This window comes from Cornus florida, unplaced genomic scaffold, assembly GCF_030987335.1.
Source record: "Cornus florida cultivar Cherokee Brave unplaced genomic scaffold, ASM3098733v1 CherokeeBrave_3.0.0_Hap2_Chr06, whole genome shotgun sequence".
Lineage (NCBI taxonomy): Eukaryota > Viridiplantae > Streptophyta > Magnoliopsida > Cornales > Cornaceae > Cornus > Cornus florida.
This window is the reverse complement of record NW_026775576.1, coordinates 92,472,682-92,490,467: the sequence shown is the minus strand read 5'-3', so window position 1 is coordinate 92,490,467 and position 17,786 is coordinate 92,472,682. Positions and strand designations below refer to the sequence as shown.

The following is a 17,786-nucleotide window of genomic DNA, read 5'->3' as shown; positions in this document are numbered from 1 at the left end:
AATTATTTACATTAATTGTGATTATTTGAGTTAATTGTTTTAATTATTTATTTGGCTTTAATTTTCTTTAAATTGTATTTTATTTTATGTTTTACGTTAACTTGGAATTTTATTGTTTCTTTAATTGAATTAATAATTAAATGCTTTAATTAATGACTAGGTATAAAAGTGTGGTTAGGGTTTTAGTTCTGTTTAGGTTTAATTTAATGAGCCAACAGGGTTTATAAACTAGGTTGTGTTAATGGGCCGAGTTTCAGACTTTGGATATAATTGGACTTAGGTTTTTGGTTGCCTATAAATATATAAGATAAGTCTGCTTAGGGTTTTAAGAAAAGTAAAATCTATATATGCCTGTGGAGGCAGAGAGAGAACAAAGGAGGAATTTTGGAGTAGGAATCGCCGGAACCTTAGAAGACGACGGAGAGATTTTGAACAAAAGTCTCAAAGGCAAGTTCTAATCCTATCTCTTTCCCTTAGGCTCGTGTTCTTTACACAACTAATACAATTCCAGGATTTAATAAGGATTAAATAAGGATTTAAATTGAACTGTATTGCATATCCTGAATACTTTAAACTGATTGTGTTTCTAAGTTGTTTAATGGTTGTTTTAAGTCCTTTGTTGTTGTAATTTATGTTAATTCATGGAAATTGATGAGTAATAATTTTAATTAATTCTATGTTATGTTGGGAATCACTGAAATTTATTTAGATTGCAAGTTTGATGTGTTAAAACAGTTGGGGTTCGGGATTGCATAAACTGCTAGTATTAATGTGGGTAATTGAACAAAGAATTTAGTGGATTCTGGAATCAGTTGGAACCCAATTTGAACATCCAAGTGCCTTAGGAATGGAAGTCGGATCAACAGAATCAAGTCGGACGTGAAGGAGATGAAGGAACGGAGAAGAGCAGGCTCCATGTTTATATGGAGCCGGCTCTAGAGGTCTTGGAGCCGCCTCCATGCTTAGGAGAGCCGGCTCCAAGCTTTAGAAGAGCAGGCTCTTCCTTTGGGGAGAGTAGGCTCTTGGTTGGATTTTTGTTTTCCATTTTTCTGTAACTTTATGAGCTACGGAACTCGGATTTTGGGATTTTTAGTTTCTGTTGGAAGCTATACTGAGGTGTTTAGAGGTGGTCTAAGTATGGTTAAAATCCTTGAGAGAAGTTTATGCAAAGTAAAACAACTTTGTTTTAATGCAACAATGGACAATGCTTAATTAATCAGTTTACTGTGTTTCTGTTAAGAAATGATGCAGAATTGCTTAACACTTAGAATAGCAGTTCTTAGCAATAAAATTCTCAATTAAACCTATCCCAATGTTATAAAATAAGCGTGTGGATTTAAATGGTTTAATATGCTTATTTAGTCCTAAGTTGGTTTACAGTTTAGATGGGAGGAACTGCAAGATATTTAAGCTTTGGTATTAAATTCTTAGTGATGATTTGCAGTTAGTCATGTTCTAGAATTACTAAAAATAAACCTGTGAACATTTATATTCTATTATGGTTGATTAGAATTAATTGGTTTACATGTATAAACTGTAATATCAATTAATGGACCTTGCAGAGTAGTATGGATTAAGCTTGTTAATTGATAATTATTTTATCATGCTTAATATGGAACAATTGATATTTGTACTTAGTGCTTTATTGTCAATTGTGGAATGTATGGATTGGTTGATAGTTATATTTTTATTTATTCTATTAACTGCCAGATGGATTGGATTGTATGCACCGGTATGGGACGGTGACATACTAGGTTTGGATTTGGCTCAAAATTGCTATATCCTACCTATACGGAATAAGGGAATGGATTAAAAATAAATCCTACTTATATTTAGGCTAAGTCAAAGAAGCTGCACAAGCTGAATGACTAGCTGGATTACTGGTTATCTATGTTAAGTCTGTGCAGTTGAATAAGCTGAACGACTTACTAGATTTATTATGGATTGTTATGAACGGATTTTAAATATATGTTTATGGTACCACGAGAGGAGCTTGAGTCTCAGACTCATTGGTTAGGGTGCGTATATGCAGTGGATGCGTAGCTAGCTATAGTAGATTGAGGTGTACCCTGTTAGGTCTAGGTACTCATGCCCACCTTTGGGTGCGTTTTCGCATGTTGCCTTCTATTCAGGTTGAGACCCCTATTGTAGTCCAGTGAATGTCCCTTAGTATGGATATATATATATATATACACGACTTATATAGTTATTGTTGAGTTGGTTAGAGTGTATATGCGTATCGAGTCTCTGCTTGGATTGTAGTAGGTTAGAACTTGTTCGTGGGCCTGACCCACTCCTATTTTCCAGGTGTACGTCAATTCCAGGCTTGAGCTTGTTCGTGCTGGGTAGAGAAGATCTTCCATTCTACCGACGATGTAGGACTTCTTTCCAAATATTTGATTTGGATTTTATCTTCAGTTTACTTTCATTCAGTTTGGTTTTAGGGGTCCACTGGAGATAGATTCCCGAGTTGTTAACTTATGGAGGTTTTGGATTATTGGGATTTAAGTATATTTAATATTAAAGGTTTTTATTTTTAGTTTTCTTCCAGCTTAAACTTTATTTATCAAATTTATTTTGTCTTCTGTGTTCGTATTACATATTAATTGTTTGATATTTCCCTCGGGTTTGGGCTTGGGCCTGATCAACCCGTATCTCGGATCCGAGGAGTATCACAAATAACGATGACACTAAAATACGCACGAGAACGGAATCCTCACACGAATGATTTGACAAGAATGGAAACACGTAAACACCTTCTATACTCCCAGAATACCCAACTAATGATAAACATGATCATGCTAATAATATACAACAACATTAAGCATTTAACACGTAATCATATAATCAGTTAAATAATTAACCATGCATTTTCAAATAATTAAACACCTTAACACATAAGCATATAAGTATGCAATCACGTAAGCAATTAAGCAAATAAACAAATAACTCAACTCCCCATGCAATCCTAGGTAGGCCTCTACCCGTCGTCCTAATGGTATTCGAACCATCACTCTGATATCAAATTTGTAACGACCCAAAATATACCAAAAGAATAATAATAAAATAGCTAAAATTTCGGCATGACCTCTGTAAAAAAAGTCTCTCTACGACCTGTTGAAATACAAAAAAATGATGCAATGGTCTCACTGGGCCTTAAAGATAACCTATCATGTCCCAACGCACAATATAATTATTATATTACATTCCCAAGATGATTATATATATATCAAAAATTCCTTTCCTCCATCTCATCCAAACAAGGAGTACACCTTAGTTACATCAAGTTACAGTCCATAAAATGTAGTTAGAATTTAAAAGTTCATAACTTACAACATTGTACCAATTAAACTAAAGTTTCACAAAATGGTTAAGTGTATATTTACAAAATATTAAGGTTCTAATACAAAAGATAGCAAAATAAAATGGGTCTCCAACCTCGTCTAAACCTATGGTGGAACGTCGTCTGCCACCTCTTTTCCGTGTCCTGAAAAAATGTTAAAAATAATGGGATGAGCATAAGCTCAGTAGGAAGTGTCTAAAACACACTTCTTATAACCCTGTGAATCCACATAAGGAAGAGGTAAAAAGAAATGGGGTCATACCATGAGAAATACATATTCTCAACCACAACAACAAATATGTAGCAAATGTCAACCAATCATAGATTTACTAAAATTCCATGAAGTGCAATATTATGCATATGTCGCTCCCCAATTCTGAAACAATTCCGTTTCAACTAAACCGTTAGTGTAATCCAACCCATGGCACCTCCAAAGCGTCACGAATGGAGAGTTGACTAACTATCCACGACCACAAGGCACCTCCAAGGCGTCATATCTGGCCTAGTTAGTTCAACCATACTCCCCTCTAGACTACACTAACAACACGGACCACTAGGCGCCTCCTAGGCGTCCGGTTTTCGCAAACTCCTTTAAAAAAATATATATTTTTCCCAAGAACAAATTCATTTATTTTAAAACATTTTCCCCCATATTTCTTCCCCAATGGATGCATGAATGCTTCATACATCATTTCATCAATTCAACTATAATGTTCCCACATACTTTTTCAAATAAATTAATAAATTACTAAAAATACATAACTCATATTCTCATCCCACATTTTGATAGCAATTTAAATATACAATTCACAAATTTATTTCCATAATTATAACATAAATTTTCATATCAATTGAAATCATGAAAACAAACCAGCACTAAGCATGCTTCTTTATAAGTTAAAAATCATTATACTAATAAGCCCAATTAACACATAACACACATTTATCACCATTAATATAAATAACCCTAACAAACATAATCACAAAAATTAAAATTAAGCATACTTTAAGTCAAATTAAAGGTGAAAATTCACAAAAAATCCAAGAAATAGTGGATTAGATCACCCCTACCTCAATAGAAGTGAAGACCCCCAAAATTTCTAAATCCAAGCCCTAATTTCGGAATCCCTAGGCTTGGCCAAATGGTGATTGGATCCTATCAAATTGATGGTCTCGACGAGCTCTCCAATTTTGCTTCGCAAAGTTTTACCAAATTCCAAAGGAGTGAAGCTAGATCAAGCCCTGAAATTGCGCCAAAAAAAAAAAATAATAAATAAAAAAATAATAATAATAATGAAGAAGAAATTGTTGAGGGTAAGAATGATGCAGCAGAGAGAGAGAAGCCAATGGGTCTGCGTAATGGCCTTATGGCCTTTTGTTATGTTTTTTATATATTGGTGGGACTCACTTACTTTTTGAAATAAAAGAATTATTTTATAACTTTAATATATATAAAATTATAACTATTACACCACTCTTATTTTTTCTCTTGATTTTCTCAGAAGAGATCCTAGAGCAAGTTCAACTGAGTTCAAATTTCAGCACCTAAAGCCATTCCCCCAAGCTCCTCAGCTTACTCATCATCTTCCTCTTCTCAGATGGATTAAATTGAACTTTGATACTGCTATTTTTGAGTCCCGGCTCGGCTCCAAAAGCTGAGAAGATCATTAAGGTTCAATTATCGGAACCGAGCCTGGACTCAAATATCATCAACATTGACTCTGATTCAACAGAATGTCAAGTTCTCAGATTACCTTCATCAAATGCAGTGGATAAAGGTTGGCTTCATATTGAGCTTGGATATGACTTCCAAGTAGCAGTCTCAGCAATTAAATTGCCTCTCTCACTTTCAATCCCTTGGAAGTCACTTTTTGTAGCTAGAGATTCTACAATCAACCTCTCTTCTTGATGGTCTCTCAAGAAAATCTCTTTCTACGGTAATGCAACTAGTCACAGGCTAGGCCAATGCAATCATCAATTAAAAATCTCAATATCAATTCTCTGAAAAAAATATGCTGCAATGCATAGATTTAGAAATACAGAGGAATATAATTTTGAATAGATACAGTAGTACTTGTAATTTGTACTTTTAACATCAATCATACATGGCATAATGAGGAGACCATTACAATAATCAAGGAGACTGTTCATACTGTCCAAGGAAAAAAAAAAAAAATCTCTCATCTTCTTAGAAAGATCTCCCCTGCAACCTTCAAAGTCATCTTTCCGGAGGTAGAAGAACTTGTCTTGCATGTTAACAGAAACCATGTCTTGTAATTTTGTAAATATTCATAAATTCTGCAGGTATAATTAAATTTAATCCCTGCAGGGCTATATTCAAGCCTTTTCACATGATTAAAGGTCAAGCAAAATTTGAAACTTTGCTAGTAATGTGAAGGTTTGAGTAATGCCACCTAACTCTCAATATATATATATATATATATATATATAATTACAAAGCTGAAAGGCTCGTATACCACCATGACTGCTTTATGCTCCATTTCTGGGATCTGCACTTTCTTCATTAAGAACTTGGTATTGTGCATTGAGGTCACTGTTCTCAAGAGCAGGTACAGAAACAGGGTCCTTCTCACTGTCACATAAAGCCATGTAGAGGACAAGTGATAGTTAATTTCACATACAGTTCCTTGAAAGGATCACAATTCATAAGCTGCATTAAGATTGTAGTGTGGCCATTACGCATTTTCAATTGGTAAATTAAATCAGGGCCGAGAGTCTAATGGATATAGAATATAGCCAAAGAAAAAAACCTAGGCCATAGGGCCATAGCACCTCTCTTTTATCTCAAAATAGGCTCAAGGAGTAAAGGTGATGGAATGGCTCAGTTGGTGATACATATAATGTTATTACCATAATTTAAAATTATACTTAGACAACACTGCGCACAACTATAATACTTCGAAGTACATGAGAAACTACCTCAACTCCATGCGTTGCTTCTTTAGTCTAGATGCGCTATTTCGAGGCATTCTTTTATATTATGTTTTGCCATAAAAAAGTATCACTCTATTCAAGATCACCTAATAGCTAAAGGGGTAACTTTCGGAGCAACTGGTGTTTTCTGTAAAAAGTGTGGTGAATCTCTTGACCACTTATCTTTCACATGTCAAAGACTTAAGGCAGCACACTATTGCCAATACTTTGTTTGGTATGAAGGACAGAAAAGTGGATTGATGGGAGGCATCCCTATTGAAGGAAATTGTGTCCTTCCCTTATCCTATTTGGTTGAGTGAAAGGAACGGAAAGGAGGTGACACCTTCCATTGGTTGGTAGAAAGGAAGCAAAGAGGAGGTTTTAATTCCTTTTTACTATTATAACCAACTCCCTCTATAGATTAATACAATTTTATGAAGTGTGATAATGTCACTTCACATTTTATACAATTAGTTATCCTTCCTTTCCCTCCTCCCTTCTGTCCAACAGTAGGATCCCTCATCCATCTCTTCCTTCCCTTCCCTTCCCTTCCCTCTTGGTCTCTTTCGTACCAAAAAATGCAGAACTACTCCATCCTTCCTCTCTTCTTTGTCCCCTTCTCCCTACCTCCTACCAAACAAAGGCTATAATGTGGATTGATGAAGCATCCTAATATTTGGGAACATAATAGTATACAATTGCCTAGCAATAGAATACTTGTTAAATGGACAAAAAGAGTTTGCAGATGGATCTATCATATAGATGCAAACAAAAAGGAAGAATGTTTGACATATATGGGAAATGAGAGTGGTGCTGGATACAAAATGTGATGAAAGAATCTGGCCACCAATTCGGGTTCTCTTGGGCGCTGACGGATTAAGCAACATTTGGGGAATTCACATTTGGATCATGTGGACGACAGCTGCTGCTGTATACCCCTTTTGTTTCCACGTGCACTTCTTGTTATTGTTATTGTTAGTGTTCTGTGGCATATCTACAAGACTACAACTGTATTTCTTTGAGAAGGGAGTATTTCCCTTAGGTCAGCCATAATACATAAAGTTTTCCTGACTTGTTTAGTTTTTTCTCTTCTAATTTCTTTTTTCTCTTAAACAAATTACATTACCTGAGTGTTGGAGAAGGTCAAAAATTAAAACAAGATTAGAGTTTGAACATACGTTTTTGAATATATGATGAGTCCGACAACAACAATTGCAAATGACAAATAGTATAGCCAGTCGACCTGCAATTGGAGATCATATCAGGCTTATAAAAGTTGTATATTAGTAGCATCAGGCTCAGAATGGTCAGATTTTGGCTAAAAAATAACTGGAACAGTATGAAAGAGAAAATTTTGAGAATACCTCCTGATGGTAGAAAAAGATGCGAATGACAACTGCCCACATATCAGACGTGAGAATTGAAAGGTTGAACAATGTGGCTCCACTCATCTGTACCCAAATTATTCTCCCATTAGAGATATGATACCATAATCCTTCCCATAGAACAGTGTCTCCATGAGGGAGTTATTTTAACTTGTTGCTTTCTGTGGTGAAGACAATTAGACTCTAAAATCATAATATTATCATAACACAATTAGCAGATTCATTATGAGCTCATGAAGTTGATAAAAGAAGAGAGAGAAAAAATCTATTCAATCTACAGACGATCAGAATCGGACAAGAATTTGGGAGGTTCCCAGATCAAATCAACACTTCCCTTCACGTTACTCTTTCAATTCATAGAAAACCAATTGCAGCAAAATCTTTAACAGGTTTTTTATTGGTGGATTGACTTGCATGACAGCATAAAGCCAACTGAAAAGTAACTTTCATATAAATGAATATCTATTGCATTAACAAATGTTAATAACAGTGAAACTGACCTGTAGAACAAAAGGTACAAAAGAATAGAATATAAAGCTTGCAACCGCATAGCCAGCGAAGGCTAATATCTGAAAACAAGAACGACGTGGAAGACATCATTCCATTTGGGATAGAAAGGCAACAAATGAGACAAAATCAAACAAAACAAATTTAAAAAGGAGAAAAAGGGCGAATTGTGAATATTTAGTATACACATCTTTTAGTACAGCCTCATAATTAGTTAGATATGCAAGTGAAAATACAAATATTCATAAAATTTGGGCAAAGTTTTATCCATATGTGGAAATCAGTGAGCTGGAAAAATCCATATATAAAAAGCAAGTCGGCAAGAGGCCTATCTATATGAAGTAGCTTCCATGTTCTGTTGTTTGGAAACCATAAGCAAGAGCTATTGAAGGATCATGCCACGTGAAGCAAAGCTCTTGATAGCTGCATGATTAGAAAAACTTATTCAATACTCTAATGAGAAAGCTGATAACCGACCTGCATCATAGATCTCTAAGATCATTCTAGAAGATCCGAAGGCATCCGGTTACTACCTTGCTATTACCACAAGTCATGCAGTCTAATGCTTACATATTTTGCTTTTGTGCTACATGTAAAGAAGTCTTTCCTCTGCATAATTACAGTGACCTATTCGAGCATACCTCATAGCCCCACTGGTGTTGCCCGCCACTAAGATTCATTATAGAAGAGTACAAGGGATCCAATCACTAGACTCACTATTTTGCCATCACTACTCAATTCCACTATTTACTGGTTAAATATATGTATTATTTTATCTAGAAATCGCACTTTAGGAACCGGAAGATTCAAAATACACATTCAAAGGTCAAATAATTTCTTCCCTAAGTTGCCAAATCCATCAAGTTTGTAATCCCACCCTTAGGGATTGGAAGCAGGCCATCAATCGTTCACAACGAATACTCATCTAAAGTGCGAGACTTTTAAAGCGCTTCTGACTTGGTTTCTCGACATCCTCTTCCACTGTCCTCTCCTTTACTAGCAATTTCCACCCAGATATTTTCAGTTAGATGTATTATGCAAAGTTGCATTGTGCACTGCACATGAAAATCACAAGTCCATTTGACATGATGTGCAAGGTTGGGCCACACTGAGAAATTAACAACATTATTATTTTATTTATTTATTTTTTTTCTATTGCATCTTGTATTGGACTCTTATGGAAAAATATACATCATAATTAATGGTAACAACTAGATTGCAAGAACTTGGCACCATATCTTTAATTTATGACGTGAAAGTAAGAATGTTAAGGACCATGTAAAGACCATTCTAACAAGAGAATTGTACCACAAGGATCAAATTCTCTCTTACAATTTAAGATGTGTATATTGTGATATGTTCTCAAAGGTCTACACAAAGCCACGTGAAACTACTGGTTCAACAAAAATATTAAGATAAAAGCATGAGATATAGCAATGTTTTGAATCAAAATAATATAAAATTCATCACTTACAATCTCTGTAGACCACGTTACTGATTCCAAAGTCGTCCTCTCCATTATAGCTCTAGAACAAGGTTATGGAAATGGTAGGAAAATGATTCTTGGAGTTAATGAAAAGCAACTCAACATACATGTTGCGTAATGAAAAGGATACATCTCACATACACTCACAAGCATTCCAAAAAGACCAATCATTGAAACTACTTCAACGCGATCTTTCTTCTTAACACAATACTCCTGCATTTAGGAAGGCATAGAAATATATAATTATGGGGGCTCAGGCCTCAAGATTATCCATAGACTTCCGAATTAGTCAAGCAGAAAGTATCCAAAAGTTCAAACTTCAGCTTTGTATTTACTGCTTATCCTCACAATGGTTCACATGAATATAGAACTAAGTACATATTAAAGATTAAGAGAGAGAGTAAATGTAAACAAAATTCACCAACCTCACCGACATTGCTCATTGCAAAGAAGAGTGTCCCTGCAATGACAAGTATATCACCCAGGAGAGGCTTTGAACCACCTGCAAGGCAAATAGTTCCGATGTATTATATTATAAAAAGAAATATTTGGTAATAGATTTTATACTGCTAAAGGTCATTTTTTTAATTTCATTAATGTTTCTCCTAAAAATTGCCATCAATGTACGAGTGATGGACTACTATAACTACAGAAAAGTTCCATCGGTGACACACCCATTAAAAAGGCTCAAAACAAAACCACCAGTGGTACTATAAAAGGTTAATTATTCTGCTCTCAGAACCATGCCTAGAAAATTGAAAGGAAAAAAAAAAAAAAAAAAGAAGAAGAAGAATGAGAACAGAAAATTTACCTCCTCCACCCACCCCAGCATCAGAGAGAAGCACTAAACCGAGGCCTACAACACAGATGGCTGCACCAAAGTACTGCCAAAGGGAATACTGTGTGTGCAGGAAGAGCCATGTGAGAATTATGACCCATGCTATGGTCCAACAATCCAATATTGTCACACTAGTAATTGATGAGTACTGGAATGCTTTATTAACTGCAGTAAACAATAAAGAGGTTAATATTTATCCATTTATCAACTACCTAAATAATGGAAAATTTCTAGACACACTTTTCATTTTAACAAAAATCATGATCAACAAATTTCCTATGTTTAAGCTCCTATGGTAAGGGTATGGAGAGGGCTTTCCTTATGAAATTTATGTTTTCTGGTATGGGGATGGACAAATGATAATTCAACCAGCCAATACCGCATTCCATACATAAATTGCCACAATTCTGCAATTTTTCTATAAGTTAATTAAGATCAACACTAATATGCCCTTAAATCCAAAGAAGAAAATAGCTCAAGTTGAAATTGCTTGTTGTGAATGAATGATGGTTTTATATAATTGTTTATTTAAAAGATATATTAATAAGAAAAATAATGAAGAGAAGAACACTATGTTAGGGCATCAGCTTGCTCAAGCTGAAGGAAGACCAGAAAAGAGAAATTTGAAGGTTAGTTTGATTGAAGGAAACTTTTAGTGGTTTTGTGCTCCTTATAAGCCAAGACCTTGAACTATTTCTTTACAACAATCTAAATATATTCCTCCATTCAATTGATTTCAAGCATCAAATAATTACCAATTCCAAGTTTGTCTTTGTGCAGAACCAGATCCCAATTCCAACAAAATTAGTGTCCAAAGCAGGGTATGTGTGTGCTTTAGAGTGTGAGTGCTTGCCTGTTTGTGTGTGTGTGTGTGTGTGTGAGAGAGAGAGAGAGAGGAGGGTTCAAATACCATTACTTACCTAGATAATTGCCTTGGACATCAGCAAAACCTAACAGGACATACCAATACAGTGGAACCTGCAAACCCAACAAAATTCATTGCAAATCCGCAAAAAAAATCCCAAAAAGAAAACTGCAAAACACAGCATGCATAAACATGTGCATATCTGTGTGTATTTATGAGAAGTCAACTGAAAATTATGCAAAATTGAAAAAATGTAATAACTGATGATTGATTAGAGTAATGAATTGTACCAGTAGTTTCTGACGCCGGTACACCAAGATGCTTCCGTACACCAAAGCTAAAGCCAAGTAAGGGAAAAATGAAAGTGTAAGAGGCGTATCTACACCTGCACATACATACCCAAATATCAAGTCAAGGTCAGTCATCATAATTTTTAAAAAGGTCAAGCAAAATAATCCAAAAATTACAATCCAAATGAGCTCAAAAAAGAATTATAATAATAATAATAAAATAATTAAATTTACATAAATACAATAACCCAACAAAAAAAAAAAAAAAAAATTCAAGAAAGAAAAAGAGAAAACATATGAAATTGGAGAAAAGAGTATTTAATTAGATTACCAAGAGTGACAAGTAGAGATGAAGTGAAGCTCATAAGTGCCATTACAAAAGAGACAACCTGACCCAGAAATAGTATGAACAAAGTACGCAAAAGGGCTTCATTGTTTCTGCACCAGTTATTGTTCATGGCTTTAAACCAAAACTAATAGAAAGGAGATGTTGTAGTCAAGAAGAGAATGAATACACATAATATGTTATATATATATACCCAATCCTTCTTCCACAGATATTTCCATGTGTGTTTATACATAAATATATATATATGTGTGTGTGTGTGTGTACGTGTACGTTTTGTTTTGTTTCTTTTCAGCTAGTGTAAAAAATCTGCAGTTCTGCACCAACTACCATCGAGATCTTAGGTAGAGGAAGTGTTCACCATATTTTAATTAAATATTAATAAAAATATTGTTGTGAAGAATGATGAAAAAAATATAATAATGGCCCTTTGAAAAATATACACACGGATACGCAGGAATGGCGGGGAGCACGACCTTTTTTTTTTTTTGGTTGGTGAGAGAGGAACGGTGGGTCAGCCAACGGTAAAACAGCCATAGTCAAAGACGTCAAGCAACGTTATGAATTGGATTCCCATGCTGTGGTGTTGTACCACATGGGATGGATCCCCATGAAAACTATAGCATAGGTTTCATGACCTCATGAAGTACGGACACTTTTATTAAGAACTGTACTCGTGCTTTCGGATGCTCTTTGAAAATGTGTCTAACACTTTTTATATATGTAGACATTTCACCATTCTCGTACATTTTTTATACAAATTTACCCAATAATTTTTAAAAATAATATAAATACTATTATAACAAAATAGTGAAATAACAATACATATAATTAGGGGTAGTAAAGTTTGACATGACCGATTAATATAACTTGAATACGATACGAATTAAACGGATTTTGATTGACGTTAAACGGGTTCGGGTCGTAAACGGGTCAACACAATTAACTCGTTTAGTTAATTGTGTTGTGTTTGGGTTGAGGGGTTCAACTAGTGTAACCCTTTTATACATGTTTAACTATATGTTTTATAAACAAATTTCTATTTAAATTCTAAAATAACTATACTAACTTATATCTTATAATTTATTCTCTTATAAATTAGAGATTATTTAGTAATTTGGTTGGATTGAAACTTATATTTTTTTATTATTTAATGTTTGATCGAGTATTAAAACATATATTTTTTAAGTGTTTAATGTTTGATCGAATATTATTAATAATTCAAATAATAAAATATTTAATTTGATTAAACAGGTCATTAAACGGGTTACACGTGTAACCCATTTAATAAACAGGTCGGATTAGTGTTGAAGGTTCTTGACATGATTATTAAACGGGTCGTGTTCGAATTGAGTTGTTTAGTAGAATACTCTTAAATTGACACGACACGATTACGACTCACGAACACGAATTGTCACCACCTCTACATATGATATAAAAATTATTACAATAATGATATAATTTCATTTTTTAATTCATTTCAAACAACTTTTAGTATAGAAATTATAAATAAATTAAAGTTTTATAATACTATTATTAATAGATGTATAATAATAAAAATTTATATTATTATATAACCGTGTTCAGGGGTGGAGCCAGAATTTGAAAGTAAGGGGGGCTAAAGAAAAATTTCAAACAGAAAATTTACTGGGGAAAAAAAAAATTTCAAGTAAAGAACGGTTTGGATTAGAAACATACAGAGCTACTTTTGCACTTTAAAATTGTGTTCAAAAGAGTAAAGTTTAAATATCTATGTTACTTAATACCAAGTTGAGCTTTGCCGTATAATTTGAGAAAACTTTAATTTTATAAGTTTGAAAATTCAAATTGTTCACAGGGTTTTGCAGATTGAGAAAAAGAGAGTTCAAGGTAACAGTGTGTTTGGGTTTGCAACAATGTGTTTGGATTGGGCTGGGCTGAATGTGTGATTATGGATGGGTTGAATGACTGATAGGAAAATGAAGAGTTAGTAGTACTAAAATGTGTTTGGGTTTGCAACAATGTGTTTGGATTGGGCTGGGCTGGGCTGGATGTTTTATTATGGATGGGCTGAAGAGTAGTGCATGGGTTTAGTAGTACTATTATTATTATTATTTTTTTAATTGGACCTGGGCTATAACCCAGGTTAGCTCATTCATAGCTCCACCCCTAACAGTGTCCACACCGTACATATGTCTTATTTTTTAAAAATATGACATGTCGACGTATTCGTGTGGTATCTTGCGTGTGTCATGTATCCATATCCATATTAGTGCTACATATGACTTTTATCACTACTTGAATTTGTAATACCATGTCATTAATATATAACACAATAAATAAAGTATTTCTTGTTCTAAACTTATTGTCTTTGTTTTTGTTTTTTTTTTTTTTTCTTTACTTAAATTCTATCATTTTGTTTGAATTTTGTAGAGACGGATCATATTTTTAGATTTTTCCGATAGTCAAAAAATACTCCACTAAATAATGTTAACGTTAAGATAACTTTTTAATAAAATTTAAAAATTACTCGTGCTTAAACTGCATTAATCACGTTGTTAGCCATCGCCTTTTTTCTTCGCTTTTTGTTTCCACCGCTCTTGGCACTTCAGCGTACAACACAAAGAGAATTTTTCCAGCGATGTCCAGTGAAGAAACCTGCCAATGTTACTACATATGATATACAGTATATATCATAGTTTGTTGGCCTTTTAGGATCTGAAAGCTTTTCAATTGCTAAGAACATCTCCAATAGACTCTCCGATTTTGCCACATCAGCATTTTTCAAGTAGCCACATAAACATTTCCCATAGCCACGTCAGCATTTTAGAGTTTCTAAATTTTAGCTATCGCATGTACTCCAATGGTGCACTTTCGCTCTCCAAAAATATTAATATTTTAATATTTTTAAAATTTAAAATAAAATTTATTTTTTAACTTTTTCCTAACGACTATATTTCTAACGGCTATAATGTCAATAGGAACATTAAAAAATTTAAAAACAAAAAAAAATTCACCTTTTTTTTTCCAATTTTTTAAAACTTTTTTTTTACCTAAAAAAACCTTTAAGTCCCTGTTTGTGTTAGCCAAATAGTGTCTTAACGGCTCTTTGGTTCAATTATTTTAAGGGAAAAAAAAAAAGAGACCAAAGTAAGCCAAAAATCTGAATTTTAGCTTTTATTTCAGCCAAACATGTCCTTAGGAATAGTATTTTGGGCTTAGAAATAGCGTTCTGGCCTGAATTTAAAAAAGAAAAGAAAACAAAAATGAGACCACAAAAAGTGAGCCCAATCGCCAACCCACTCTTGCTTTCTAGCTACCTCCATCAAGAGTCATTATTTGAGGCCCACTTTTCCCATAGTCCATTGGAGCATCCAATCTTCAAAAATTGGCCCAGTTTAGCCAAAAAGAGCACTGATGGAGTTGCTCTAAGTGCATTATTGTTATCGCTGATAATTATTTTTTACTGTTTCAACAGCTACTCCATATAAAATTTACCATAGTACCATCAATGATCCTATTCATAAGATTAATTACACTCATATCTTAAAGTTTGACTTATTAACAGATATATAAAACTTAGTCCCCTTTTAAACAATCACATTCTCTCGAGTTTGCTAAAGTACAAACTACCACATCTGAAACAAGGTGAATTGACTTTTTTGCCCTTTAACTTATTAATGATTCTATTTAAATAATAAAATTACCTTTTTAACCATCACACCCACCGCCACCACTCACAACCCCACCACCGCTTCACACCCCACCACACCCACAAACACATAAATCATCAAATTCAACCTGCATATAGATATATTATATATACACATATGTAAAAATCCCATTGGAGAGTCTAACACAAGCACAAACGAATAATATATACACATATATTTCTATATTAGAAATCATTTACTTGGATGCTTCTGTTTCTGTATATCTATATATTGTTTGTATGACTGTTAAAGGATATATGTATATTTGTTGAAAAGGAAAGTTGAAGAATTGAGTGTTTCTTTTTTTTCTTTCTCAAAAGGTAAGAATTTAGTGTTTTTGTGATCATATATACGTCAATACGCACAAACACGTACCAAATTCAATAACTTTCCTTTTAATCAAATCCTTTCTCTCTCTCTAAAAAAATAAAAATAAATAAATAAAATAAAAATAAAAAATAAAAAATAAAAATAAAAATTTTCAATCACACATTAGTCACACACATAGATAATTAATACACAAATATACATACACAGTGAAGAGTTGTCGGTCATCAATTTAGAATCTCGAAAGCCGGGAAAGCTCCAACCCAAATTTGAAGAAATAGAGGAGTAAGAAGAAAATACGAACAAAGGACTTCAATTAATGGGGACAAATTTGTCATTTTACAAATTGAGATATATATTTTTATTTTTATTATTAAAATGAATTAAAGATTGGAGGGTAAACTCGTCTTTTTTGGCTTTTTAAAGACTTGTTTGTATGATATTTTTGACAGGGGGTGTGCATGTTAAAAAAAAATGAATTGAGTTTCATCTAGTTGTTAATAGAGCAAACTTCAAGAGGTGTAAGTGTAATTAATTCTATATATAATTATCAAATTTTTTATACTTAGTATATCCGATGTTAATGGTTTAGTTTTGGAATTTAAGAAAAGTTAACTAGCAGAATTGTTTAAAAGTATGATCAATGTTTAATGTTTTTTGAAAAAGGGACTAATATCAAAACCTATACAAAATTATAGGAGTTAAGTAAAAAACAAAAACCCAAGCCAATAATAACATCGTAGTAGATGAAAAAATACCTCCTGATATTTTTTCATATGGTACTCCTCCCTATTAAAACTCTTTGTTTTCTTTGGTAAATGAAGAGTTTCAAGATAAATTAAAAGCTTTAATTGGATGGGGGCATCATGTGTTAAAATACCCCAAGTATTGTAGAAGATCCCTGATCTTCACGTTTAATATGGTGAGAGATCATATTTGTGTCTATTATGTTAAATGTGATCTTGTTATATGCAAGTGTTGGGTCCAACCCACCACTTGAGTTCGCCAAAATACTTGGCTTATATAGCATATAGGACTGCCAATGAATTGAACCAAGTCGAAATATTTGGCTTATATAGCATATAGGGTTACCAAAGAATTGAACCCGAGTCAAATTTATTTTGGTTTCGCTTGGTTGTTTTTGGGCTTCATTTAAAATAATGGCAAGTTTGAAAAGTTAAATTCAAACCTAACTTCAGTTATTATTTTAAAAAAACTCAGGTTTTGACTTGATTCGTTTAATAATAAAAATTGGTCGAGCCCCCATTGAACTCGTATTTAAGATCATTTTGACTTTTTCGTAAATTTATATGAGCATGTATTCATGAATATGTTTATGAATTGTTTCAGGACTTATTGGACGCAAATCCAAACACCAATTTATGAACAATTGTGCATACACGTGCACATTATACTATCTTTCAGGTCTACATAAGATATCTGTGGAATACTCTCTCTGTTTTTTATTCTTTCTAATTTCTATCTGTAGAATACTTAACTAGTGGCTGTTAGATATATTCATAGTTTCTTTTACATTTTAATTAATTAATTTATTTATTGGTTATATTTAAATGTTTTTAAAAGATAGAAATCATAGAACCATTTTCTTTATGTTTGGTTGGAGAGATGGATTAAGGTGGAATGGATGAGAAGGGAATTAAAAAAATTTCTTCACATTTAGTTGTAGAGAAGGGAATAGAGAAATGAGGCAAGAGGAATGAATCATCCTCTTTCCCTTGTATATATATATATATATTTATAACGGATGGGTTT

At 33.4% G+C, this 17,786-nt stretch overlaps 1 protein-coding gene across 2 annotated transcripts; it reads right to left on the bottom strand.

The window, feature by feature from the left end:
• Positions 1–5,372: 5,372 nt before the first annotated feature.
• On the bottom strand, positions 5,373–12,441 carry LOC132312917 (uncharacterized). Of its 2 annotated transcripts, XM_059811480.1 has the most exons (11): positions 11,980–12,438; positions 11,649–11,743; positions 11,414–11,471; positions 10,467–10,658; positions 10,081–10,157; positions 9,786–9,868; positions 9,644–9,695; positions 8,163–8,231; positions 7,642–7,728; positions 7,456–7,520; positions 5,373–5,936 (listed from the first exon to the last, which is right to left on the bottom strand). In XM_059811480.1, exons 1-11 carry the CDS (start codon positions 12,104–12,106, stop codon positions 5,834–5,836), a joined length of 1,008 nt encoding a protein of 335 aa, XP_059667463.1. In that variant the 5' UTR covers positions 12,107–12,438; the 3' UTR covers positions 5,373–5,833. The 2 variants fall into 2 exon arrangements, with proteins under 2 accessions (XP_059667463.1, XP_059667464.1); XM_059811481.1 differs by lacking the exon at positions 8,163–8,231 and having other exon boundaries at positions 11,980–12,441.
• Positions 12,442–17,786: the final 5,345 nt, after the last annotated feature.